Genomic DNA, 22,443 nt, shown 5'->3' on the forward strand with positions numbered 1-22,443 from the left:
CTTGATTTAGAGTTGGGAAGATGTGAGACATACGTCAAGAAGTATGGAATGTCCTATCCACCGTATAGATTTCAATACACTCTTAATAGGGTGGATTGGACATCAGGTGCACTTTGGACAACGTCTGCATCAAACTCTAACTCTACCCCTAAATCTTTAGAGTGACAATTATATATACACCCTCCTGCCAGTTAACACAACCTCACCTACCTGCCCTTTGTGCTATCTCCATGTGAAAAGTCAAGACGAAGGTTGACAGTCTCCCAACCCCCCCGGCTATTTTAGGGAGAAGACTCTCTGCCCTCAACCCAGCGAGCAGATGCCGATTCATCTCATCAACTTGTGACACATCATCAAATCTGCATATGCAATCGCTGTGTATCTGAATAGTGTTTTAACCCCTTCTGCCAAAAGCTGTGTCTTCATTTCTGAAAATGCCACAAGAGATTTTTGTCTACTGACCGCTTATTAAATGCTTAAGGAGCTGCTTACTAAATACATTTTGGGCCAGATGTAGGTCGCCCAATACCGGTCGGTAACGGCCGAAATTACCGAATTTCAACCATTACCGACCGGTATTTGGCTTTTGAGATGTAGGTGTCATGATTCCTGGATTCGGTAATTTAAGGAATCGGTAAATTACCAAATTCTTAACATACCGATTCGGTAAATTACTGAATCCGTAATGTAGGGAGCACTCCAGTTAGTGCATTTCTGAGTTAAGGATTCGTTATTTACCACCAACTACAAGTTGGTGGTAAATATTGAAAACCTTTGAAAAAGCAATTATTTTGCTTTTAGAACAGTGGGATGTGGCAGACATACATGCCTTTAGGGCATGTATGTGTGCCACATGTGCACCCATGCACTATTCAGGGGTGCAACAGGGTGTCAATGTGACACCCTGCCACCCTTGAAAATGTTCCCCCTATTACTGATTCGGTATTTACCGAATCGGTAATACTGAATGGCTTCCCAATCATTCCTATGGGCCTTCAGAATGAATGAATGGGAATTACCGAATCGGTAAATACCGATTCTTAATTACCGAATTCTACAGATTCAGTAAAATGTACCGAATAATTATCTACATCCCATTTACCTATTCTTAAATACCGAATTGGTAAAATTCGGTATTTAAGAATAGGTAAAATGAGTTTACCTACATATGACCCTTAGTGCTTAGCTAGGTGTGAATGTCTCCTAGGGGCTAAAGACGGTGCCCTTGTTCTTTTTAAAAAAACACATGCAAAGATATTTTATGTGATACAAAAATAAACCAAATGCATTTTATTTGATGAAGGAGCACAGTAGCTTTAACATGTATATAGAACGTAATACTGATTGGATTTAAAAGCTTATTACTTTGAGCCATAGATTTAAAAGTATATTACTTTGAGACATTTCTAATCTCAATTGCTCTTTTATGTATAGTAAACATACGTGATTTATCAAAAATAATAATTAAATATAAAATGCTTTTTTTGGCTTTCATTTGTTGTTTTGTTTGGGCTTGCGCAGCCATTGCAGAGTGCTAATAGATACATTTCTAAGTTAACTTTGACTTTGAAATGGCCCCATCCTTTTTCCCTGTCTGTCCCTCTTTGCTATGTACAGCAATGCAAACCTATATTCTGTATACATCGATGCAAACACCCAGTCTTCCATCCCCTTTCTTCCCCTGATGATGGGTTCGAACTATAATGATACATTCACTATAATACAGCTCAAATCAATTATCAATGCCTGAGATTAATTTGAGCATTCCACCCATGTGGTTGTTGTCATAGGGCTGACATATGCATCTATTCTAAAGTCCATCATTGCCTGTCCTCTGACTGGTCAACATGTAAGATGGGATCTACCCCTTAGTCCATGGGATCGTACACTGTCGCCGACAGTCAAAACACAGGTTACCAGACAAAGACAGTTTTTAAATGTTGTGGGTTTAGTTTATATAAGCTAGTCTAACTCATGACCTTCATCCTTCCAACGTCATCCTCTTTTCACTTAGGTCCATCCTGTGCTTCTGACTAACGAGTCAACCACGAGGCTGGAGAATTATGTTAAAAGATACTTTGCATTCAGTGATAAGCATGCTTATTTTATTTTAAGTGCCTCTATTAGAATCTGTTATAGAACCCACCACAATTTGAAATATCCTGAAGTGTCTTAGCCTGGTTTTGACCTTACTTCACTGAAGCCTGTACACTCTGCTGCACCCAGCAACCTTCCCTCTGAATTACTTTGCTCTATTCTTCAGTCTCCTTGAATGCTGCCAATTCACTAAATTTTGAGACCACAAGAAAGCAACCCCATAAGTGTATGCATAGATTTACAGCACAAGGGTATAAAGGCATATTTGAGGTAGCACTCCTGTTACTAGCACTGAGAAGTAGGTTCCGAGCCCCAGCCAGCACTATCCGAAGCTATGAAATACATTAATACATGGCTTCCAGGTTTGGCAAGGTGATGACTTCTCATTTGTTCATAGTCATCTTTCTGTGAATCATGCTTCGCACGCGGAATCTGACATGGGTTCCTTCTGGCTTTCACAACAAGGTAGGTAGAAAACAAGGTTATATGGATGATTCTCCATAAAACATTAGAGAAAACACATAAAACAGTCATGGTGTAAAAGTAATTTAAAATGGCATCAGCCCAAACCATCAACCCCTCCCCACTGTAATCTATCATTTAAACTCTGTTTGACAGAACGTAAAAAATGAGCAATTCCTACTGCCACATCTAAATAACGCATATCTGACAGCTATTCTACAGCCTTCATCCTTTGTACAGTTCTGTATTTAAATAAATAAACAAGGGTTTTAAAAACTTAATGCAGCGTGAAAAATAAAAAGCACAGTCCCTAAGTATATGCAACAAAGAACATTTTACATTCAGGGGGCAGGGACAAAAAACGATATTATCCTGGACCTTGGCCCAACAAGAGCAGGATGAATGGATTGGATTACATTCCACTCTTGCCCTTTCACAAGATGTTGAATTACTGGCCCAGTTACCGTAGAGCCAGCCATACCCGCATACAAATAACCATTAGATGAAAGAAGCTGTGTTCCACAGACCGTGGTAGGTTACCCGTAGTGAGAAAATGGTCTTTAAGAGGAGCAAAGTAAGAGTGCTCATGAATGGATTGACACAGCTGTAAGAGATGGAGCTAGAAATATATCTAAAGGCCCACTATGGGGCAAAGGGGAGGATAGAATCTTCAACTCAATATATATTTTATTGACTATGTTTGTGAGTCATCAAATATTTGACATTCATTTGTCCTTGTACAAAATATACCTTGAAGTGGATATTCAAGCATAAGCATGTGGTTAGTAACACCCCATGTCATTTATCTGGTTCAACACCTACACAATGGACCAACTGTCGTATCACAAAATGATACTTTTAGCAACTGCTATCCCCATATTATCACTGGTACCAGGTTGGGAAATTGTTCTAGGTGTTGATGTTGGACCCTATGAAGTGTTGAGGTTCTCCCAGCACCCTCTCTGCACACTCCTTCAAGGACCCCAGAACCCTGCTGTTCCATTGATGTAGCCTTCTCTTGGCACCCCACTTCTTCTAGAACATTACGCCAAAGGCAATACCGTCTGCAGTGAATAGTTGGGAAAATTGTAGACCACCGTAATCAGTCTATCTCTCCTCGTTAGTGCCACCCCAGTGGAAAACACAAAACGCCCGCGCCCCCCATCAAGTCTTGTTGTGTACCTTTGTATAGATGTGCCAAGTTTGAGATAGACTATATACCTAGTCTTGCAGCTTGATAAGCTTCTTTCAGGCAGTTTACTTTGTGTGTGAGGTTGCCATATGATATGCTGGCCCCCGATGGAGCTTTTCGTTCTGTTAGGATTGGAGACACGTTTAAGCCTCTGGGGTCACCTCAAAGATCAGCTGCATTTGTTTATTTAACTGTGACTCTTTACAAGTCCCCCTCCACATTTTTGATTCGGTTGTGACTACACATCTACTGACCTACCATCATGAACTGATGGAGACTTACATAAAGGAAAACCATACAGGAGGGAAATGGGGAAAGGCTCCATGTTCTTGGCCACACTCCAAAAATGCACAATTTGTTTTGAAGAGCACTTACCATTCGCACCCCACGGTGTGAAGTATTCCCAGTACTTGCTAATTCGAGGGGACCTGATGCTCTACAGTATAGAAGATATTAGTTAAATAAAACTCCCTAATACAACCTGATTTCATACTTAAATGGCACGGTTCGGTATGCTTTAAACACAGTAGGGCTTGCTTGGTTACTCTGGAGTCTGACCTTGCAGCTCTATGAACTTGTTCTTGCCTTTACTAGCTTCATTGAATGCATTTCTCACCAGCATATGTTTTCATGTTTCTAGCACAAATGGGGATTGGTGAAGGGAAGTCGATAGGAGAGTGGTTTGGACCGAATACAGTGGCACAAGTCCTAAAGTAAGTAACGTACCTCCGTTTAGTAGCATTTGATCTCTTATTTAGTGAACCTTTTGTAATCTTAGCTGGAATAATCCTACTACTGGTGTAAAGTGTGTTGGCCAGCAAAAGTCATTGTGTTACACAGATGAGGAAACTCATTGAAGAGTCACTTGCTAACTCTCACCTTGCTATTTCATGGGACAGTAATCCAGGACCATGGTCTGCCGAGGTGCGAAGATCTAGGATGTTACACTTTTTTTTGTGTGTGAAAGCATTTGCCATGGTCCACAGCTACTCCTGATAAATGCATCTATAATGGCCCATTATTAAATCATTTAATGTTTCTTAAAAGTCTTACTTTCTTGTAATTACTCAGTTGTTTTCTCAAGTCAGTCTGTTGCATTTTCTGTTGCTGTACTCTATAATTCTGAATTAACATTCCATTTTACACATCTTACAGGAAACTTGCTGTTTTTGATGAGTGGAATTCTTTGGCAGTGTATGTTTCTATGGACAACACAGTGGTTATTGAAGACATCAGTAAGAATTAATTTTCCTACTGTGAAAAATGTTTTTGTTTTTGATAATCTTCCTTGGCGCTTTACCTGGATTCTTCCTTTGTTTAGTAAAGCACTAGTGGATGATTATTTAAAGGAACTTTAAACGTTAGAGCCTTTTTTATATAGAATAGTGTGCTCTACTGTATTATATACTCTGCACTTATTCCTCTTATCACCATGTAAATAGACTCCAAGAATGATCAGGATTTGGCTGTTGAGTTCATAGAGTTCTGCTTTGCGTAAGGACTGCAGCTTCTTCTCTTTGGTGCAGATGGCACCCCAAGAAGGGCAGGTTGTGTAACCGGACAGGCAGCTCCCACTCTAAGATGCTGGATTGGGGGGTGGGGATTCTCTTAACCAACACAATATCTAAGGCAGTGCTTGGGTGGGTGATGGAGTGGCCCACATTCTCATGCAGTGTTGTACCTCCTGAGGCAGTGCAACGTTGCAGGAAATGAAACCATGTGATTTGGTTTAGCCTCACCTAATAGAGTTCATCAAATGTTACCCATATGTGACTTCAAATAAAGGTTTCTATGGTACACCAGGAGTCAACTTTATACAAGTATATTATTCTTGAGTTCTGTATATTTTTAACCTTCTGAATACTTATAGGAAAAACACATAAGGTCCAGTCAGTATGGTGTCTGTGGCCTTTGACTGTATTAGCATTAACAGCAGACGTTACCCATACAGCTTGCGATGCCCATCGCCTGCACAATGAATCTAGTAACTTTTTTTAATGAAAAGACGTCAGAGGAACTTCCTTCTTTATTGGGAAAATGCAGCTGTTTGCTATCTTTTTCACTTGGGTTATGTTGAAGGTGTATAAGTAGTGAAGAGAGACGCTCCTTATGACAAGCAGACATTCCTTTAGTTTGTGGGTCTGGTTTTGCATGAGCTTGTTGCTGGATGCTCGTATCTTGCTATCAAATATCTGCAGCAGGTCAGTCGGCGATAAAGTGAATTCTTAGTTTCTTAGTCTTTGCATCAAGCACAGTGGTTCCAGTTCACAAAGAATCTTCGGGGAGTAGGTGAAACTTGCTCTTGACTTATACCTGACTAACTCCTGAATTTCGACATTTTCCCACGGAAGAGCGCATAATTGTTTGTTTGAATCTGTTTATTAGTTTTGTCAAGATTTTAAAACAAAGTGGTCAGACAGCAAAGGCAATCACACTTGTAAACATGGCGTAAAGTGTTAGCTTCAGAGCATCTTTTGGGATAAGATGCATATTTGGCCTCATGAAATGTTACAAAACGCAAACAGCCAGACAATAGCGAACAAGTAACTTCTTGGATTGAACATCATGTCAGGAGAGAGAACACAGCACGATAGTGTCGACCCATTGAAGGACCAGTTGTATATGCTGCAAGGGGTAGGCGAGTGAGTCTGTTTTTATGAAATGGAACAGCTGCTAAACAAAACTGTAGAATAAAAGCCCAGATTGCAAACCACTTCCGCATCCTGCACCCAACATGGTTAATCAGGGGAACACATGATTACACTGATTAAATGACAGGTTGAAAAATCTAGAGGAACACATCTTGGGGGGATGTTAGATCTCTGCCAATGCCAAGCGGTTAGCAAGGGGTATGCTCCGTTGCCGTTCCATCTCTACCTTCCAGTGATACAGGCGAGTTTCAGCATCATGGTGTGCATTAGTCTGGAAGTCGATAAGGATATCATCCCAGTACATTGCTGAAGGGTATTTCCTCAATTCTAAACTATCTTCCCTATGTAACACAATGCTTTCTGCCTGCGCCCATGCAGGAAGAGAGATTGCGTCTACAAGTGGAGGGGGTACAGGTGCTTTCCACCGACGGGTGATAAGACAATTGCCCATCAGTAACCCCAGATCAGGAAAGTGGGAGGTAACTCTGTGTTTCTTGTCTTTGTCAAGAGACATGTTTTCCATTTCTGTAGTGCTGGATGCCCTGTGCAGGTGGACAGTCCACATGTGACACATAGCCAGTAACATTGGAGGAATGGGCATGCCCGTAGCATATAAAGCAGGTCCGCAATGACCAAGCAACATCGGGGACACGCAGCATCTGCACAGTGAAAGTAGTGATTAATATTAGCAGGGTTGAGGTAGGCCCTGTGTATAATGTAGACTTGGATAAGGCGAAATAGAGGATTTCGAGGAATGTATGTGGGACTTTCCAACAAGGTGGCCTATTCCTTGTCTGTGCAGGAGCCGGCCAGGTTGCTCTCCCAGCGGCAGCTCAGGGCTGTAAGCGGTGTTGCAGTGACTAACCAAACCAATGTATTAAGTGTTGGTCCGGTCCCATAGCATGCATGTACTGTATGGTGAGATGGGTCGGATGCTCTTGCATCATATTGCCGCATGTGTTTGCCAATGTTGTGAGTAGTTAGTTATGTAAAAGGAATTAGCTGGGTGGTAAGCCTGTGTCCTCCATTAGCGTCTCATATGGGCTGAGAGCACCATCTTGGTAGAGATCTCCCAAGGTATGTAGACCAGTTGCATGCCAAGTGGTTAGCTCCGCCAATAAGGTGAAGTTGCGTCCTGTAGGTGTACCAAATTGGCCTAGTGCTGGCGCATAAGGGGTTACTAACGGTGTGGGATATAGACTCCTGAGATAGCAGCAGTATGCCACTCCTAGAAGCACACAGTCAGGCGTTTTTGTTCAGGTTCATGGATGAAACAGGTGAAGGATCTTGGGCAAAGTCCAGCCTGGTGATATTGTGGCGTTATCAGCTAGTAGTAGCCCAGCTACCCATTGAAGTTGGCAGGCACGGTAGTATTGTTCTAAGTTTAGTATAGCAACCCTAGCCTGATTTGTGGACAAGTAGAGCTTCTCAAGTGCCACCCTGCATCGTGATATGTTCCACATGAATTCCCTGATGTGCTTTTCAAAAGAGCGAAACAGTGACCTTGGGAGACAATGGGGTAAGTTAGCAAAGTAATATCGGAGGCGGGGAAGGACCACCATTCTTAGGATGGTAATGCGTCCCGTCACTGATAGAGATCAAGTGCTTTAAAAGGTAATCTGGTATCTTGGGGATGTGACGGTATGTGTAAGGTTGCCATCAAGTAGGTCTGATGGCGAATGATATACTCATATACCCAAAGACCGAAATCAATTTGGTAGCCACAGTATGTGTATGTCGTTTAGGGTGAAGTCTTTGTTTGGCAACTCAGTTATAAAGGGGAACAGATATGATTTTGCCCAATTAACTGTTAAACCAGACAGGACAGCAAAGCGGGATGGAGTCAAATCGATCGTATCAGGGATGCTGTGCACGTCTCTGAGATATAATAGCAAATCATCGGCATGAAGGGATATAACTTGAATTCCAACAGAAAAACACATTATATATCTGATCCAGTATGGGTACGAAAAAAATTCACTAACTTGCTGTAAAGTTTTTCAGGTGCAGTTCACAGTTATCCATGTTTCCAGTTCACCCTTGCATGACCGAAGGTTGTAGAGCGTGGAACTACTGCACGAATCAGCATTATTTTAACTATGCTTTGCTTCTTTGTCTTCAGAAAAAATGTGCAAATTCTGTACACACGGGGGAGATGCTCCACAGCACTGCACCGTGCCACACTGCAACTCGTACAGCAATTCTACTTCTGGGTACTGTTGGAAACCCTTACTGCTTATTGTACCTCTTCGACTGGGGCTGAACCATATCAATCCTGTTTACATAGATGCCTTTAAAGTAAGTAGGACCTGTTGTTTTAGAGTAAGACTGGCTAATGTATGCATGTATTTTATTCTACAGAAATATCCTTTTTAAAAGAGTGGATTTTAAAACTGTCCATTCATTGTGCTTTCCCAATTCTTACCATCATCACAGATTGTAGGAAACCAAATTTAAATGTCCTCTGCCTGCTCTTCAGCTTCTCCATACTTATGAATGAATGAATTAGTTTAATGAAGGCAGAGACATCCCTACTCCCACGTTAACCAACGCTATAACCTTTACCACTCAGTTCATGGGACTCTTTTCTAAAAAGTGTAGGAAGTTACACATCAGTGTTGTTCTGCCAATATGGGGGTCCTCAGGGTGTGAGTCTACTTTTTGGAGTGTGAGTGGATTACTACTGCCAGTGCCAGGGCAATAGGGTGTGAACGGCTGCTGTCACAAATAGGGTGTGTGAGCAGTACTGTTAATTTCAGTGCCGCGACAACAGAGTATGCGTCTGCTGTCAGGAATAAGGTGTATGAGCAGTGTGACACTGTCAGTGCCAGGACAGCAAGTCTTTGAGCCTGCTGTCAGGAATAGGATATTTGAGCAGAGTTGCACTGTCAGCACTAGGACGACAGAGTATGAGTCTGCTGTCAGGAATAATAATAATAATAAAGACATTTAATTTAGTGCACCCATCACTCCCGAAGGAGTATCTCAGCGTTGCACTGCTGAGAAGCAGAAACTCCCTAAAACAGCCGGGTCTTCAAAGGTCTTCAAAGCCTTCTTGAAGGCGATAGTCTATGAGCATAAGTAAAAATTAGTGGGGACTTTATTCCAGCGATAGGGGGCAGTGTAGGAAAAAGATCAACCCCCCTGATTTGAGGCCCGAATGTGAGGGATAGTCAAAAGAGCCTTGTCCGAGGATTTAAGGCCTCTCGCCGGCCGATACGCTATTAAACGCATGGGCAAGTAGACTAGGAGGGATTTGTGACGTGCCTTACGTGTCAGACAGCAGAGTTTTAAAATTACCTGTTTTCTGATAGGCAACAAATGGAGAGTCCGAAGAATAGGGTAAGAGGGGGAACAAGAGGGAAGATTACAAATTAGTCTAGCGACAGTGTTTTGTACCACCTGCAGCTTTGTGATCAAAGAGTTGTTTACTGATGTTACCAGAGCATTCCCGTAGTCCAGGGGACTGATTATGAGAGCTTAGACAAGAGGTTTTTTAGCACTGTCTGGGAGCCAAGGAAGAGCCTTTTGTAGAAGATTCATAGAGACGAAGCAGGAGCCACACGCGACGGTTACCTGGTCCTTCATGAAGAGAGAGCGATCAAGCTTCACGCCAAGATTTTTCACAGACTGCTTTGGAGAGTGGTCTGGTGCCCAATTCAGGCATAAAAAGGTGTTTGACTGGAGTTCTGCTGTTACTGTCTGAGCAGCAGAGTGAGTCTGCTGTAAGAAATAGTGTGTGAGCACAGTTGTACTGTCAGCACTAGAAACACTGGATGAGTCAGCTGTCAGGAATAAGAAGTGTGAGCAGAGTTTTGCTCTCAGTGTTAGTACAGCAGGGTGTTTGAGCCTGCTGTCAGGGATAGGATGTTTGAGCAGAGTTGTACTGTCAGCACTAGGACAGCAGGGTGTGTGAGCCTGCAGTCAGGAATAGGATGTTTGAGCAGAGTTGTACTGTCAGCACTAGGACAGCAGGGTGTTTGAGCCTGCTGTCAGGTAGGGGACGTTTGAGCAGAGTTGTACTGTCTGCACTAGGACAGCAGGGTGTTTTTGCCTGCTGTCAGGAATAGGCTGTTTGAGCAGAGTTGTACTGTCAGCACTAGGACAGCATGGTGTTTGAGCTTGCTGTCAGGAATAGGACGTTTGAGCAGAGTTGTACTGTCAGCACTAGGACAGTATGGTGTTTGAGCCTGCTGTCAGGAATAGGACGTTTGAGCAGAGTTGTACTGTCTGCACTAGGACAGTATGGTATTTGAGCCTGCTGTCAGGAATAGGACGTTTGAGCAGAGTTGTACTGTCAGCACTAGGACAGTATGGTGTTTGAGCCTGCTGTCAGGAATAGGACGTTTGAGCAGAGTTGTACTGTGTGCACTAGGACAGCAGGGTGTTTGAGCCTGCTGTCAGGAATAGGACGTTTGAGCAGAGTTGTACTGTCTGCACTAGGACAGCAGGGTGTTTGAGCCTGCTGTCAGGAATAGGACGTTTGAGCAGAGTTGTACTGTCTGCACTAGGACAGCAGGGTGTTTGAGCCTGCTGTCAGGAATAGGATGTTTGAGCAGAGTTGTGCTGTCAGCACTAGGACAGCATGGTGTTTGAGCCTGCTGTCAGGAATAGGACGTTTGAGCAGAGTTGTACTGTCAGTACTAGGACAGTATGGTGTTTGAGCCTGCTGTCAGGAATAGGACGTTTGAGCAGAGTTGTACTGTCTGCACTAGGACGGTATGGTGTTTGAGCCTGCTGGCAGGAATAGGACGTTTGAGCAGAGTTGTACTGTCTGCACTAGGACAGCAGGGTGTTTGAGCCTGCTGTCAGAAATAGGATGTTTGAGCAGAGTTGTACTGTCTGCACTAGGACAGCAGGGTATTTGAGCCTGCTGTCAGGAATAGGACGTTTGAGCAGAGTTGTACTGTCTGCACTAGGACAGCAGGGTGTTTGAGCCTGTTGTCAGGAATAAGGCGTTTGAGCAGAGTTGTACTGTCAGCACTAGGACAGCATGGTGTTTGAGCCTGCTGTCAGGAATAGGATGTTTGAGCAGAGTTGTACTGTCAGCACTAGGGCAGTATGGTGTTTGAGCCTGCTGTCAGGAATAGGATGTTTGAGCAGAGTTGTACTGTCAGCACTAGGACAGTATGGTGTTTGAGCCTGCTGTCAGGAATAGGACGTTTGAGCAGAGTTGTACTGTCTGCACTAGGACAGTATGGTGTTTGAGCCTACTGTCAGCACTAGGACGACAGAGTATGAGTCTGCTGTCAGGAATAATAATAATAATAAAGACATTTAATTTAGTGCACCCATCACTCCCGAAGGAGTATCTCAGCGTTGCACTGCTGAGAAGCAGAAACTCCCTAAAACAGCCGGGTCTTCAAAGGTCTTCAAAGCCTTCTTGAAGGCGATAGTCTATGAGCATAAGTAAAAATTAGTGGGGACTTTATTCCAGCGATAGGGGGCAGTGTAGGAAAAAGATCAACCCCCCTGATTTGAGGCCCGAATGTGAGGGATAGTCAAAAGAGCCTTGTCCGAGGATTTAAGGCCTCTCGCCGGCCGATACGCTATTAAACGCATGGGCAAGTAGACTAGGAGGGATTTGTGACGTGCCTTACGTGTCAGACAGCAGAGTTTTAAAATTACCTGTTTTCTGATAGGCAACAAATGGAGAGTCCGAAGAGTAGGGTAAGAGGGGGAACAAGAGGGAAGATTACAAATTAGTCTAGCGACAGTGTTTTGTACCACCTGCAGCTTCGTGATCAAAGAGTTGTTTACTGATGTTACCAGAGCATTCCCGTAGTCCAGGGGACTGATTATGAGAGCTTAGACAAGAGGTTTTTTAGCACTGTCTGGGAGCCAAGGAAGAACCTTTTGTAGAAGATTCATAGAGACGAAGCAGGAGCCACACGCGACGGTTACCTGGTCCTTCATGAAGAGAGAGCGATCAAGCTTCACGCCAAGATTTTTCACAGACTGCTTTGGAGAGTGGTCTGGTGCCCAATTCAGGCATAAAAAGGTTTTTGACTGGAGTTCTGCTGTTACTGTCTGAGCAGCAGAGTGAGGCTGCTGTAAGAAATAGTGTGTGAGCACAGTTGTACTGTCAGCACTAGAAACACTGGATGAGTCAGCTGTCAGGAATAAGAAGTGTGAGCAGAGTTTTGCTCTCAGTGTTAGTACAGCAGGGTGTTTGAGCCTGCTGTCAGGGATAGGATGTTTGAGCAGAGTTGTACTGTCAGCACTAGGACAGCAGGGTGTGTGAGCCTGCAGTCAGGAATAGGATGTTTGAGCAGAGTTGTACTGTCAGCACTAGGACAGCAGGGTGTTTGAGCCTGCTGTCAGGTAGGGGACGTTTAAGCAGAGTTGTACTGTCTGCACTAGGACAGCAGGGTGTTTTTGCCTGCTGTCAGGAATAGGCTGTTTGAGCAGAGTTGTTCTGTCACCACTAGGACAGCATGGTGTTTGAGCCTGCTGTCAGGAGTAGGACGTTTGAGCAGAGTTGTACTGTCTGCACTAGGACAGCAGGGTGTTTGAGCCTGCTGTCAGGAATAGGATGTTTGAGCAGAGTTGTACTGTCAGCACTAGGACAGCATGGTGTTGGAGCCTGCTGTCAGGAATAGGACGTTTGAGCAGAGTTGTACTGTCTGCACTAGGACGGTATGGTGTTTGAGCCTGCTGTCAGGAATAGGACGTTTGAGCAGAGTTGTACTGTCTGCACTAGGACAGCAGGGTGTTTGAGCCTGCTGTCAGGAATAGGATGTTTGAGCAGAGTTGTACTGTCTGCACTAGGACAGCAGGGTATTTGAGCCTGCTGTCAGGAATAGGACGTTTGAGCAGAGTTGTACTGTCTGCACTAGGACAGCAGGGTGTTTGAGCCTGTTGTCAGGAATAAGGCGTTTGAGCAGAGTTGTACTGTCAGCACTAGGACAGCATGGTGTTTGAGCCTGCTGTCAGGAATAGGATGTTTGAGCAGAGTTGTACTGTCAGCACTAGGACAGTATGGTGTTTGAGCCTGCTGTCAGGAATAGGATGTTTGAGCAGAGTTGTACTGTCAGCACTAGGACAGTATGGTGTTTGAGCCTGCTGTCAGGAATAGGACGTTTGAGCAGAGTTGTACTTTCTGCACTAGGACAGTATGGTGTTTGAGCCTGCTGTCAGGAATAGGACGTTTGAGCAGAGTTGTACTGTCTGCACTAGGACAGCAGGGTGTTTGAGCCTGCTGTCAGGAATAGGACGTTTGAGCAGAGTTGTACTGTCTGCACTAGGACAGCAGGGTGTTTGAGCCTGCTGTCAGGAATAGGACGTTTGAGCAGAGTTGTACTGTCTGTACTAGGACAGCAGGGTGTTTGAGCCTGGTGTCAGGAATAGGACGTATGAGCAGAGTAGTACTGTCTGCACTAGGACAGCAGGCTGTTTGAGCCTGCTGTCAGGAATAGGATGTTTGAGCAGAGTTGTACTGTCTGCACTAGGACAGTATGGTGTTTGAGCCTGCTGTCAGGAATAGGATGTTTGAGTAGAGTTGTACTGTCTGTACTAGGACAGTATGGTGTTTGAGCCTGCTGTCAGGAATAGGACGTTTGAGCAGAGTTGTACTGTCTGCACTAGGACAGCAGGCTGTTTGAGCCTGCTGTCAGGAATAGGATGTTTGAGCAGAGTTGTACTGTCTGCACTAGGACAGTATCATGCATCAAATGAGAGACAGGATCCGTGGTGTCCAAGTTAAAATGGGCTTTATTCCAATAACTCGAGTCAAAGGGAGAATATGTTCCATCACCACTGAGGTTCAGGAAGAGTAATCTAACATTTCATAACAATGAACAGAATATATACATTTTACTCCTTGTACATAGGGAGGAGCGCTCCAGGCAGAGCAAGAAAAAAAAGATAAGAGCATGTGGGCGTGTATGAGGGTGCATGAGGGTGTACACTTGATGAGTCATAGGTAGGTGATAGGTAGGTGTCATAGGTGGGTGGGTACTTAGAGGAGGAGTATGCATGACCAGCTGGAACTCCGCCCTAATTGTGCAACTCGAGCATGGCGTGCAATTGACGTGTAACTGGGAGGAGAGCTGACTTTCGGCCTAGCAGAGACATCTCTTGTGTCAGGGCGAAAAGCACATCTTGTACAATCTGATATGATAGGGGATGTATTGTCTGAAGCAAAAGGTTGTTCATCACTAGAAATAAAGAAAAAGCATATATTCCTCCGTTCATTGCATGGGGGCTGAGACAGAGAGTTAGGCCTTATCTGTCGCGGACGGGTTCTGTTTGCTTTTCCTCACCGGGCAGGGATGCCACTCTGTACTGAAAACAGATAACTGTTATTCATAACACTGTCTTGGCAGGCTTCTTGCTGACGTGACTGCAGTTTTCAATGTGCCAGGAGTCATGTAAACAATATTTCAGAAAGTGGTTTCAGGCTCCAACCACAAGAAAAAAGGGCTCAGTACGATATTTATTTAAAAGTGCACAATGCAAAATGCAAAATACATGAGCCTTCATGTTAGCTTAATGTTTGGGAGACTTGATGACTTGATGACTTGCAGGACATGTTTGCAGAGGCCTAGTGATTCAGGCCACTACGAGAAATATGCATGGGTGACATGCACATGAATGTAACATAGGGTGTATGTAGTGGACATTTTTGGTCAGGCAAAATATCATTTTCCTCATTCCCTCCTTGTCACCTACATAACCCTTTAGGATACATCTATATTCATGAGACCGTATAGCTGATCATACAGAATCATTTCTTCATCTTTATCCTTTGTACATGTGGATGGGGAACGCAAGTAGTTGCACACAGGCCGCAAATCGCCAGGCCACACTGCAGACAGAGGTAGTATCATGGCAAACTGCTCCTGGGCCAAGTTCGCCAGGACAGATGCAGTCACATTCACTACTGCTTCAAGGGTTCTTGTCCACTTGAGTTTGTCTAACATGTTCTAGTTGTGAATCTCTGTGATAATGGGATGGGGCCAAGGAAACAGGTGGCAATAGGAATGCTATATAACAAGTCCCACCCCAGTCTAAGGGCAGATGTACATAAGCTGTCTGACCGCAAATGAAATAGGTATGGCGTGACGTTTTGAAAGAAGAAAGTCCTTCTGAGAGTGAAGTTCCTTGTAAATAGCTCCTTGTAAATATGGTTTATGAAGAGCATGTCATTATTATAACTTGCTGAGTTTCTTGTAAATATGGCTTGTGAATAGCGCCATGTGGTCATGGTTTGTGCAGAGTATGTTGACATTACGGTAGGCAGGAGAGAGCTAGATTTGTTTGCGGGGGGGCGTGTCTTTGAGCGGAAATTCGTACCCGTTCCAGTGGAGGGATTTGGTTGCTTTTTGGTGAGGATGTAGGGCATCGCTTGGACTACTGTGGAACGATCAAAATTCCGGATGCACACAAAGTCCCCTGGGACTATGGCGTGTTCCTTGACCTGGGTGTTGTCAGGGAAGGCGGCAGCAACCGGTGAACGACAAGAGAGTAGTGCAGACATCAAGGAAGCCAGGTAATCTGTCAGCATGTTACTGTCAATATCAGTTATCTTTCTGGGCATAGGCGTACCCCACATATTTGGCGGTCTACCGAAAACCACTTCATACGGAGATAGGCCTGTTCTGGAATGTGCTACCATACGCATGTAAAAAAGGGCAACCGGCAAGGCTACCATCCAATCCACGCCTTTTTCTGCACAGACCTTTGCTAATTTTGTCTTGAGGGTCTGATTATGTCTTTCTACAAGACCTGCTGCTTCTGGGGGTCTGACACAATGGAACTTCCATGTATAACCTAACAGAAGGGACACTTGTTTCATTAATTCAGAGGAGAATGGCTGGCCGTTATCTGAATAGATCACCCGAGGTAATCCATACCTGGGGAAGTACTCGCGCACTAACTGTCTGGCTGTTGTTACAGCAGTATAATCTGGAACTGGATAAGCTTCTGTCCATCTAGATAGTGCACACACTACCACCAAGACATACTTGTAACCTCTACATCTGTCCATTTGGATATAATCCATCTGGAGAACCTCAAAAGGGTGGTCAGGAGGATGAAATCCGCCTTGTTCCACCGGGATGCCTTTACCTGGATTGAACTGACAACAGATCATACATGTTCGTACTTTCTGCTTCGCTGCTGCACGCATGTGCTTGTTAAACCAGATGTTCTGTAAGCTGTCTAACATTGCTTTTTCTCCTAAGTGTGCTGGACTATGGGCTGTGTTAATGATTACTTGTACCATGGAATCTGGGAGAAACCATGTGCCTTTTCCCTTAGTCATCCAACCTTGGTCAGTCTGGACCTCTCCTTGTTCAGTCCATTTCTTTATCTCATCTGCAGTGGCATGTGTCTGTATGTCGAGTACGTCTTGAGTGGGATCCCTGACTGTCATACATGTTGTCAGTAATGGTACCTCTGTCCTTGTCGTGTCTGTTGGTGTCTGGGCTGTCTGGGCTGTAAGTTTGGCTGTTCGATCTGCCAGGTCATTACCCTGGGAAATGGTGTCTGTAACTTTGGTGTGAGCTTTGCACTTCAGGATAGAAATGGCTGTAGGTAAATGTATGGCTTCTAACAGGGCTTGAATAAGCTGGCCATGCTGAATCTTGGTCCCATGGGAGGTCAGGAAACCTCTCTCCCTCCATAGTACCCCGAAATCATGAACAACGCCAAAGGTGAATCAGTATAAATGTTTACTTTCAAGTGCTTAGCTCTTATGCAGGCTTGTGTCAGAGCGATGAGCTCTGCTGCTTGTGCTGACAATGTGTCTATTTTCTGTGTCTCTATGACCTCTGTAGCAGTGGTCACAGCATAGGCCGCTACTAACTCTCCTGCACTCGTTCTCATGCATGATCCATCTACATAGAGCGTTAAGTCTGGTTCTGTAAGTGCAATATCTGTCAGGTCTTGTCTTGGTTTCGTCACTATATTCATTAGTTCCACACAGTCATGTGGTGGTGCATTTACTGTACTTGAGGGCAAAAGTGTTGCAGGATTCAGAATATTACAACGTCTGATCTCTATGTGTGGTTGAAATAATGTCAGTTCATATCCTGTCAGTCTTGCTACAGTCAAGTGTTGTGTCTGTGTTCTGTTTAAGAGAACCTCCACTGCATGTGGAACCTGTACTGTCAGAGGGTGACCCAGCACTATGGAGTCACTTTGTCTTATGGCTAGGGCTGTTGCTGCAACTGATTTCAGGCATGCAGGCAGAGCCTGGGCCACTGGGTCTAGCGTGCTAGAAAAATAAGCACAAGGCTTGTGTTTTCCTGCTTGATCTTGTGTGAGGACAGATAACGATGTTCCTTCTCTTTCAGTTACAAAAAGCATAAAAGGTTTGCTGTAACATGGAGTCGCTAATAATGGCGCTTGACATAAAGCTCTTTTTAATTCCTCGAATGCCAAGGTGTGTTCTTGTGTCCAAGGGAGGACAGTCCCCCCTGCCTCCTGTGTAGTTAACTGTATGAGTGGTTTGGCTAGAAAGGCATACTGGGGAATCCATTGCCTACAGTATGAAGTGAGGCCAATAAAGGCACGTACTTCCTTTTGTGTCTTGGGCTGTGAAAGGTTAGCAATGAGCTGTATACGTGCTTGTGTTAGCTGTCTCCCCTCTTTGGAAAGCAAGTGTCCTAGGTACACTACTTGCTTTTCACAGAATTGCAGCTTGGAAGGGGACACCTTGTGCCCCTTGTCAGCCAGAAAATGTAAGACTGTCAGTGATGCATTTTCACATTCTTTTTCTGAACGTGCAGTAATCAGGATATTGTCCACATACTGTAGTAACGCAGTGTTGGTAGGCATGTGAACACCGTCTAGTTGTCTTTTCAGAGCCTGACTGTAAATACTAGGGCTTTCTGTAAAGCCTTGAGGAGCTCTTGTAAATACAAAGCTACGACCTTTTAATGAAAATCCAAACAGGTACTGGCTGTCTGGGTGAATGGGAACACTAAAGAAAGCGTTCTTCAAGTCGATAACAGTAAAGTAAGTAGCCTCTGAATCAATAGCAGTCAACAATGAAGAAATGTCTGGCACCACTGGATATTGTGGTACTACACATTTGTTCAATTCTCGCAGGTCAATAATCAATCGGTACACTGGCAGTACACTAGGATCAGATCTTTTAAGGATAGGAATGACAGGCGAGTTACATACATTTGAGACTGTCTCTACCACTACCCCCCGTGCAATAAATTTGTCAACTATTTTCAGTAATGCTGTTTCGGCGTCAGGTGGTAACTTGTATTGTCTAATACGTGGAAGTACTACTCCTGCTTTGAGTGTGACATGGTGAGGCGTAATGTCCATGTAACCTACGTCAGTCGGTCCTTGTGCCCACAGGATCTGTGGCACGTTCTTGAGTCTGTGGTCAAAATCAGTCAGTACATAATGTCCCTTAAAATCACGTAAGAACAGGCGTACTCCTTCTGGAGAACAGCAGATAACTGCTCCTAGATCTTTTAATGTCTTCATACCAAGTAGGTTTTCTGGACATGACTTAGTAAGTAGCAAGTCAGTGGTACGTGACAGTGGACCAACCCCTAGGGAGACTGGTTTTGATACTTCATTAACAATAGGCTTTCCTGAAAATCCCAGGGAAACATTCTGTGAGCCTGAGAGAGGTGCCCCTGGAACCTCGTCATGACTGATGGTAGTTCTGCTCGCCCCTGTGTCAATCAGAAACTTTCGATCCTGACCTAGAACACGACTATGTACATACGGACCCTCTTGATCTACAGGAACCTCAATAAGGGGCAAGCCTACTTCCCTCTCGAGGCTGTTTCATGAGAACTGTTGATACTCTGGATAGTCAGACTGTGTGTACTGATACATTTGTGGTGTGGCATTAACAGGCGGTGGTGGAGGATAATTCGCTACTGTCTGTTGCGTGTTCTGTTGCGTGTTATTCTGTCTAGGAGTGTACTGTCTCTCCTTTGTCTTGCCTGTAGCTATATTGTGTTTCAGAACAGTGCAGTCCTTTACAAAGTGACCTGGTTGTTTGCAATAATTACAGTTCCCTTTGACAGGTGTCGTGTTATGTTTGTTTGAAGTCGCCGGTACCGTCTGGGCAACCAGCACCTTCATTTTTGTCTCTTTCATGCGTCTCTTTTCATGATCCTGCTCTTCTCTAATCCTATTCTGATGATACTGTAGCATCTGTAACATTTGTGAAGGGCTGTTTGCTTGCCAAGTACTCTCAACCTTCAGTACTCTATTCTTGATCTGGGGTAAGGAATTCTCTACTAATTTGCTCACAAAAAGATGTGGAAATGACTCGCTACCAGGCTTAAGGCCACTATTAATAGTAAAACATTTCTCAAATCTAGAATAGAAATCACTAGTGTCCTCGTCTTGCTTTTGTTTACATGCTGAAATAGCATCCCAATCTTCCTTTTTAGTAATCAATAATCTTGGCAAAACTCGTATCAGGAATTCAGGTAGTTCTCTAGCTCTATCTCCAAGACCAACTCCTGGGAGCCTGCCCTTCTCTTCTGTTTCCAATGCATCCCAACTTAACTTTTTCTCACCCACTTCCCAGTCTTTTTCCTTAAGCTTTTCATAAATCCCTGCAGGTAACAGTACTTTTAATAGCTTCAGAATGTCAGCGTATGTATAATCTCCTATGCGGAGGATGTCTTTTAATTCACGGTGAAATCCCCCTGGGTCTTTATCATGACAAGGCAACATCTTTTTCATTTCTAAAATCTCTAGTTTCGTTAAGGGGGTGTAAACATACACTCGTTGTAACTCATTGGCCGCATTCTTAACGGGATGAACCTCTCGTAGGGGGTTCTGTCTGTCTATGTGTACGTTATGTCCGTCATGGTGTAAGACTGGAGGCATGTATGTAGTCAGAGAATCTATGTACTTATGTCGTTGATCCAGGATTACATTAATTAATTCAGTACCTAAACCTGTCCATCTATCTAGTAAAATGTCGTCAAGTATTTTATGCAAGTGACCAGGATCAGAATGCTGACTTTTATACAACGTTATCAAGTGTTGAACCATGTAAATACCAGCCAAACGCTGTTCGTTCGGTGGAAGGCTTAAGAAAGTCTGAGCCACTATATCACTGCTATATATATTGGCATTGGACACCCACTGGGTGGCTGACCGGGCCAACTCTATTTCGTGTTGTGTGGGAGGTCGCTCACTCCCTATCCATTGTTTCAGTACTTTTTCAGTAGCCTGGAATAATGCTTCAAGGGAATACCTTTCTTTTATAGCTGGCCCCTGTTTACGGTAATCAAGGCACTTGGGTCTGTCAAACTGTCGCGCTTTTCCTACATAATTAATCTTGCCTTTCGGATCCTGACGATCCTCTACCTCTTTGGATGATGACTCGCCCTTCTCGTCAGACTCTTTTCTGTTTCTCTCTATTATTTCCTTACGTATTTTCTTGTACATGGCATCTACCTGTCCCTGTTTCTCATGTCGACCGGCATCTATGTGATCACTCCATTCTATCAAACCTGGCTTTACATCTCCGTCCCCTTCGTCCTGTTCCCTGATCAGGCAGTTAATAATAAAACGTAAGATATGATTCTTAACCCCTACCTTTCTTTGTGCCATGGCTTGTGCTATACTATCTGGTCCCTCCCCCGTTCTAATAAAACGATACATGCTATCTAGGTGATATTTCATGTCTGGTAATGTCTCTAGATATGCAACAGCTTGTCTTAGTCTATGTGAAATCACGACCATTGAACCCTTTCCTGGTTCTGTATCATATACACAAAATGGAATGGCTGCATCTACAGTAGGCACCCCTCCCACTGCCCCGGGACCTACGTCATCTTTTGCTAGCTGCTGCTGAAGTTGCTGGAGCTGATCTGCTTGTGGGGGTGGAGGAAAACCTGCATTAACGTAGTCTGGAAGGGACTCGTCTAGATACGAGGAAATGAACGCATCTGATGCTGTCGGCTTTGTTCTATGTACTCTATATGGTACAGGTGGTGGCGTTCGCGACCTACTGGATCTTTCTGAGGTGGTCACTTTAGCTAGTTCTTCTGACAGAACGGGATAAATACCATTAACAACGGCGTTTCTTTCCCTATCAGTCTGTTCTGTTTTGACACGTTCCCCCTCCTCCCGCAGTTCCTTTTCTCTGGCTTTCTCCCCAGCTTGTCTAGTTCTATCTGCTTTATTCAATTCTTTCTCTGTTCTCCTATGTGACTCTTTGCGCCACAATTCGATGGCATCTTTCTGAGAGGGTCTTGACTTCCTTTTCCATAGTGCTTCCTCCACCCTCATAATACATTCAGGATCCCATGTTCCCGAGATTGGCCATCTATACTTTTCCTCCAGGTCCTTTGTATAGTTTATCCATAAATCTAAAAACAAAATGGCGTCTAATCCATGCTTATTATACATATAATGACCAAGTGTGTCTCTAGGCGGGATGTTAACTGATTCTTGTAGTATACCTTTTCTGGTCCCTATCTGACGTAACTTTGAAAACAGTGGCATGTTTGAAACCAATATTCACAAAAATAGACTGAAACAATCAACAATCATTCACACACAAACAAATATTAAACACTAAAACAGTTACAACCTAAACTGATACAGAGAGCTAAACATGTACTTGAAAAACTTTATGCACTGAAATACAGTACAACCATACCGGTCTCAAAAATGAGACACGTCTTGACTGTTCCCACGTTTAACCGTGGGCCCGTCTTTACCGGTCTCACGTGAATGAGACACGTCTTGACCGCACCCACGTTTACCATGGGCACGTCTTGAATCTTGATGCATTCTCCATAGTGGTACTCACCGGGAAGCAGCAGAACTTGAAACTTGAAGGCCTCGGACTTCTACGCATGCGCCTTGGAACAGGTGGACCTCTGGAGACCTCGGACCTTGCTCTCTCACGGGCTGGGCTCTGGTTTGAGACGATCCGCGTTCCTCACCGCCTCACATGGATGCCTGGTCGCAGTCCGTCCTCCTCCTGGGCCTGAGGGAGTAGCGGGAAATCCCAATGGCGTGTACACTTTAAAGTCCGTCACGGCTGTGGAAGGGGGCAAAGACTAGACCAACAACTCCGGCGAGTGG

At 44.2% G+C, this 22,443-nt stretch overlaps 1 protein-coding gene across 3 annotated transcripts in view; it reads left to right on the forward strand.

The window, feature by feature from the left end:
* The window catches only part of ATG4A (autophagy related 4A cysteine peptidase), a 176,807-nt gene that overhangs the window by 51,177 nt on the left and 103,187 nt on the right, over positions 1-22,443 (forward strand). For all 3 annotated transcript variants that reach the window (XM_078688781.1, XM_078688780.1, XM_078688779.1), the window contains exons 6-8: positions 4,392-4,464; positions 4,907-4,986; positions 8,525-8,700. In XM_078688781.1, coding sequence (XP_078544907.1) covers positions 4,392-4,464; positions 4,907-4,986; positions 8,525-8,700 — 329 coding nt within the window. The remainder of the gene's footprint in view (positions 1-4,391; positions 4,465-4,906; positions 4,987-8,524; positions 8,701-22,443) is intronic.

The sequence above is a fragment of the Lissotriton helveticus genome, chromosome 4_1, assembly GCF_964261635.1.
Source record: "Lissotriton helveticus chromosome 4_1, aLisHel1.1, whole genome shotgun sequence".
Lineage (NCBI taxonomy): Eukaryota > Metazoa > Chordata > Amphibia > Caudata > Salamandridae > Lissotriton > Lissotriton helveticus.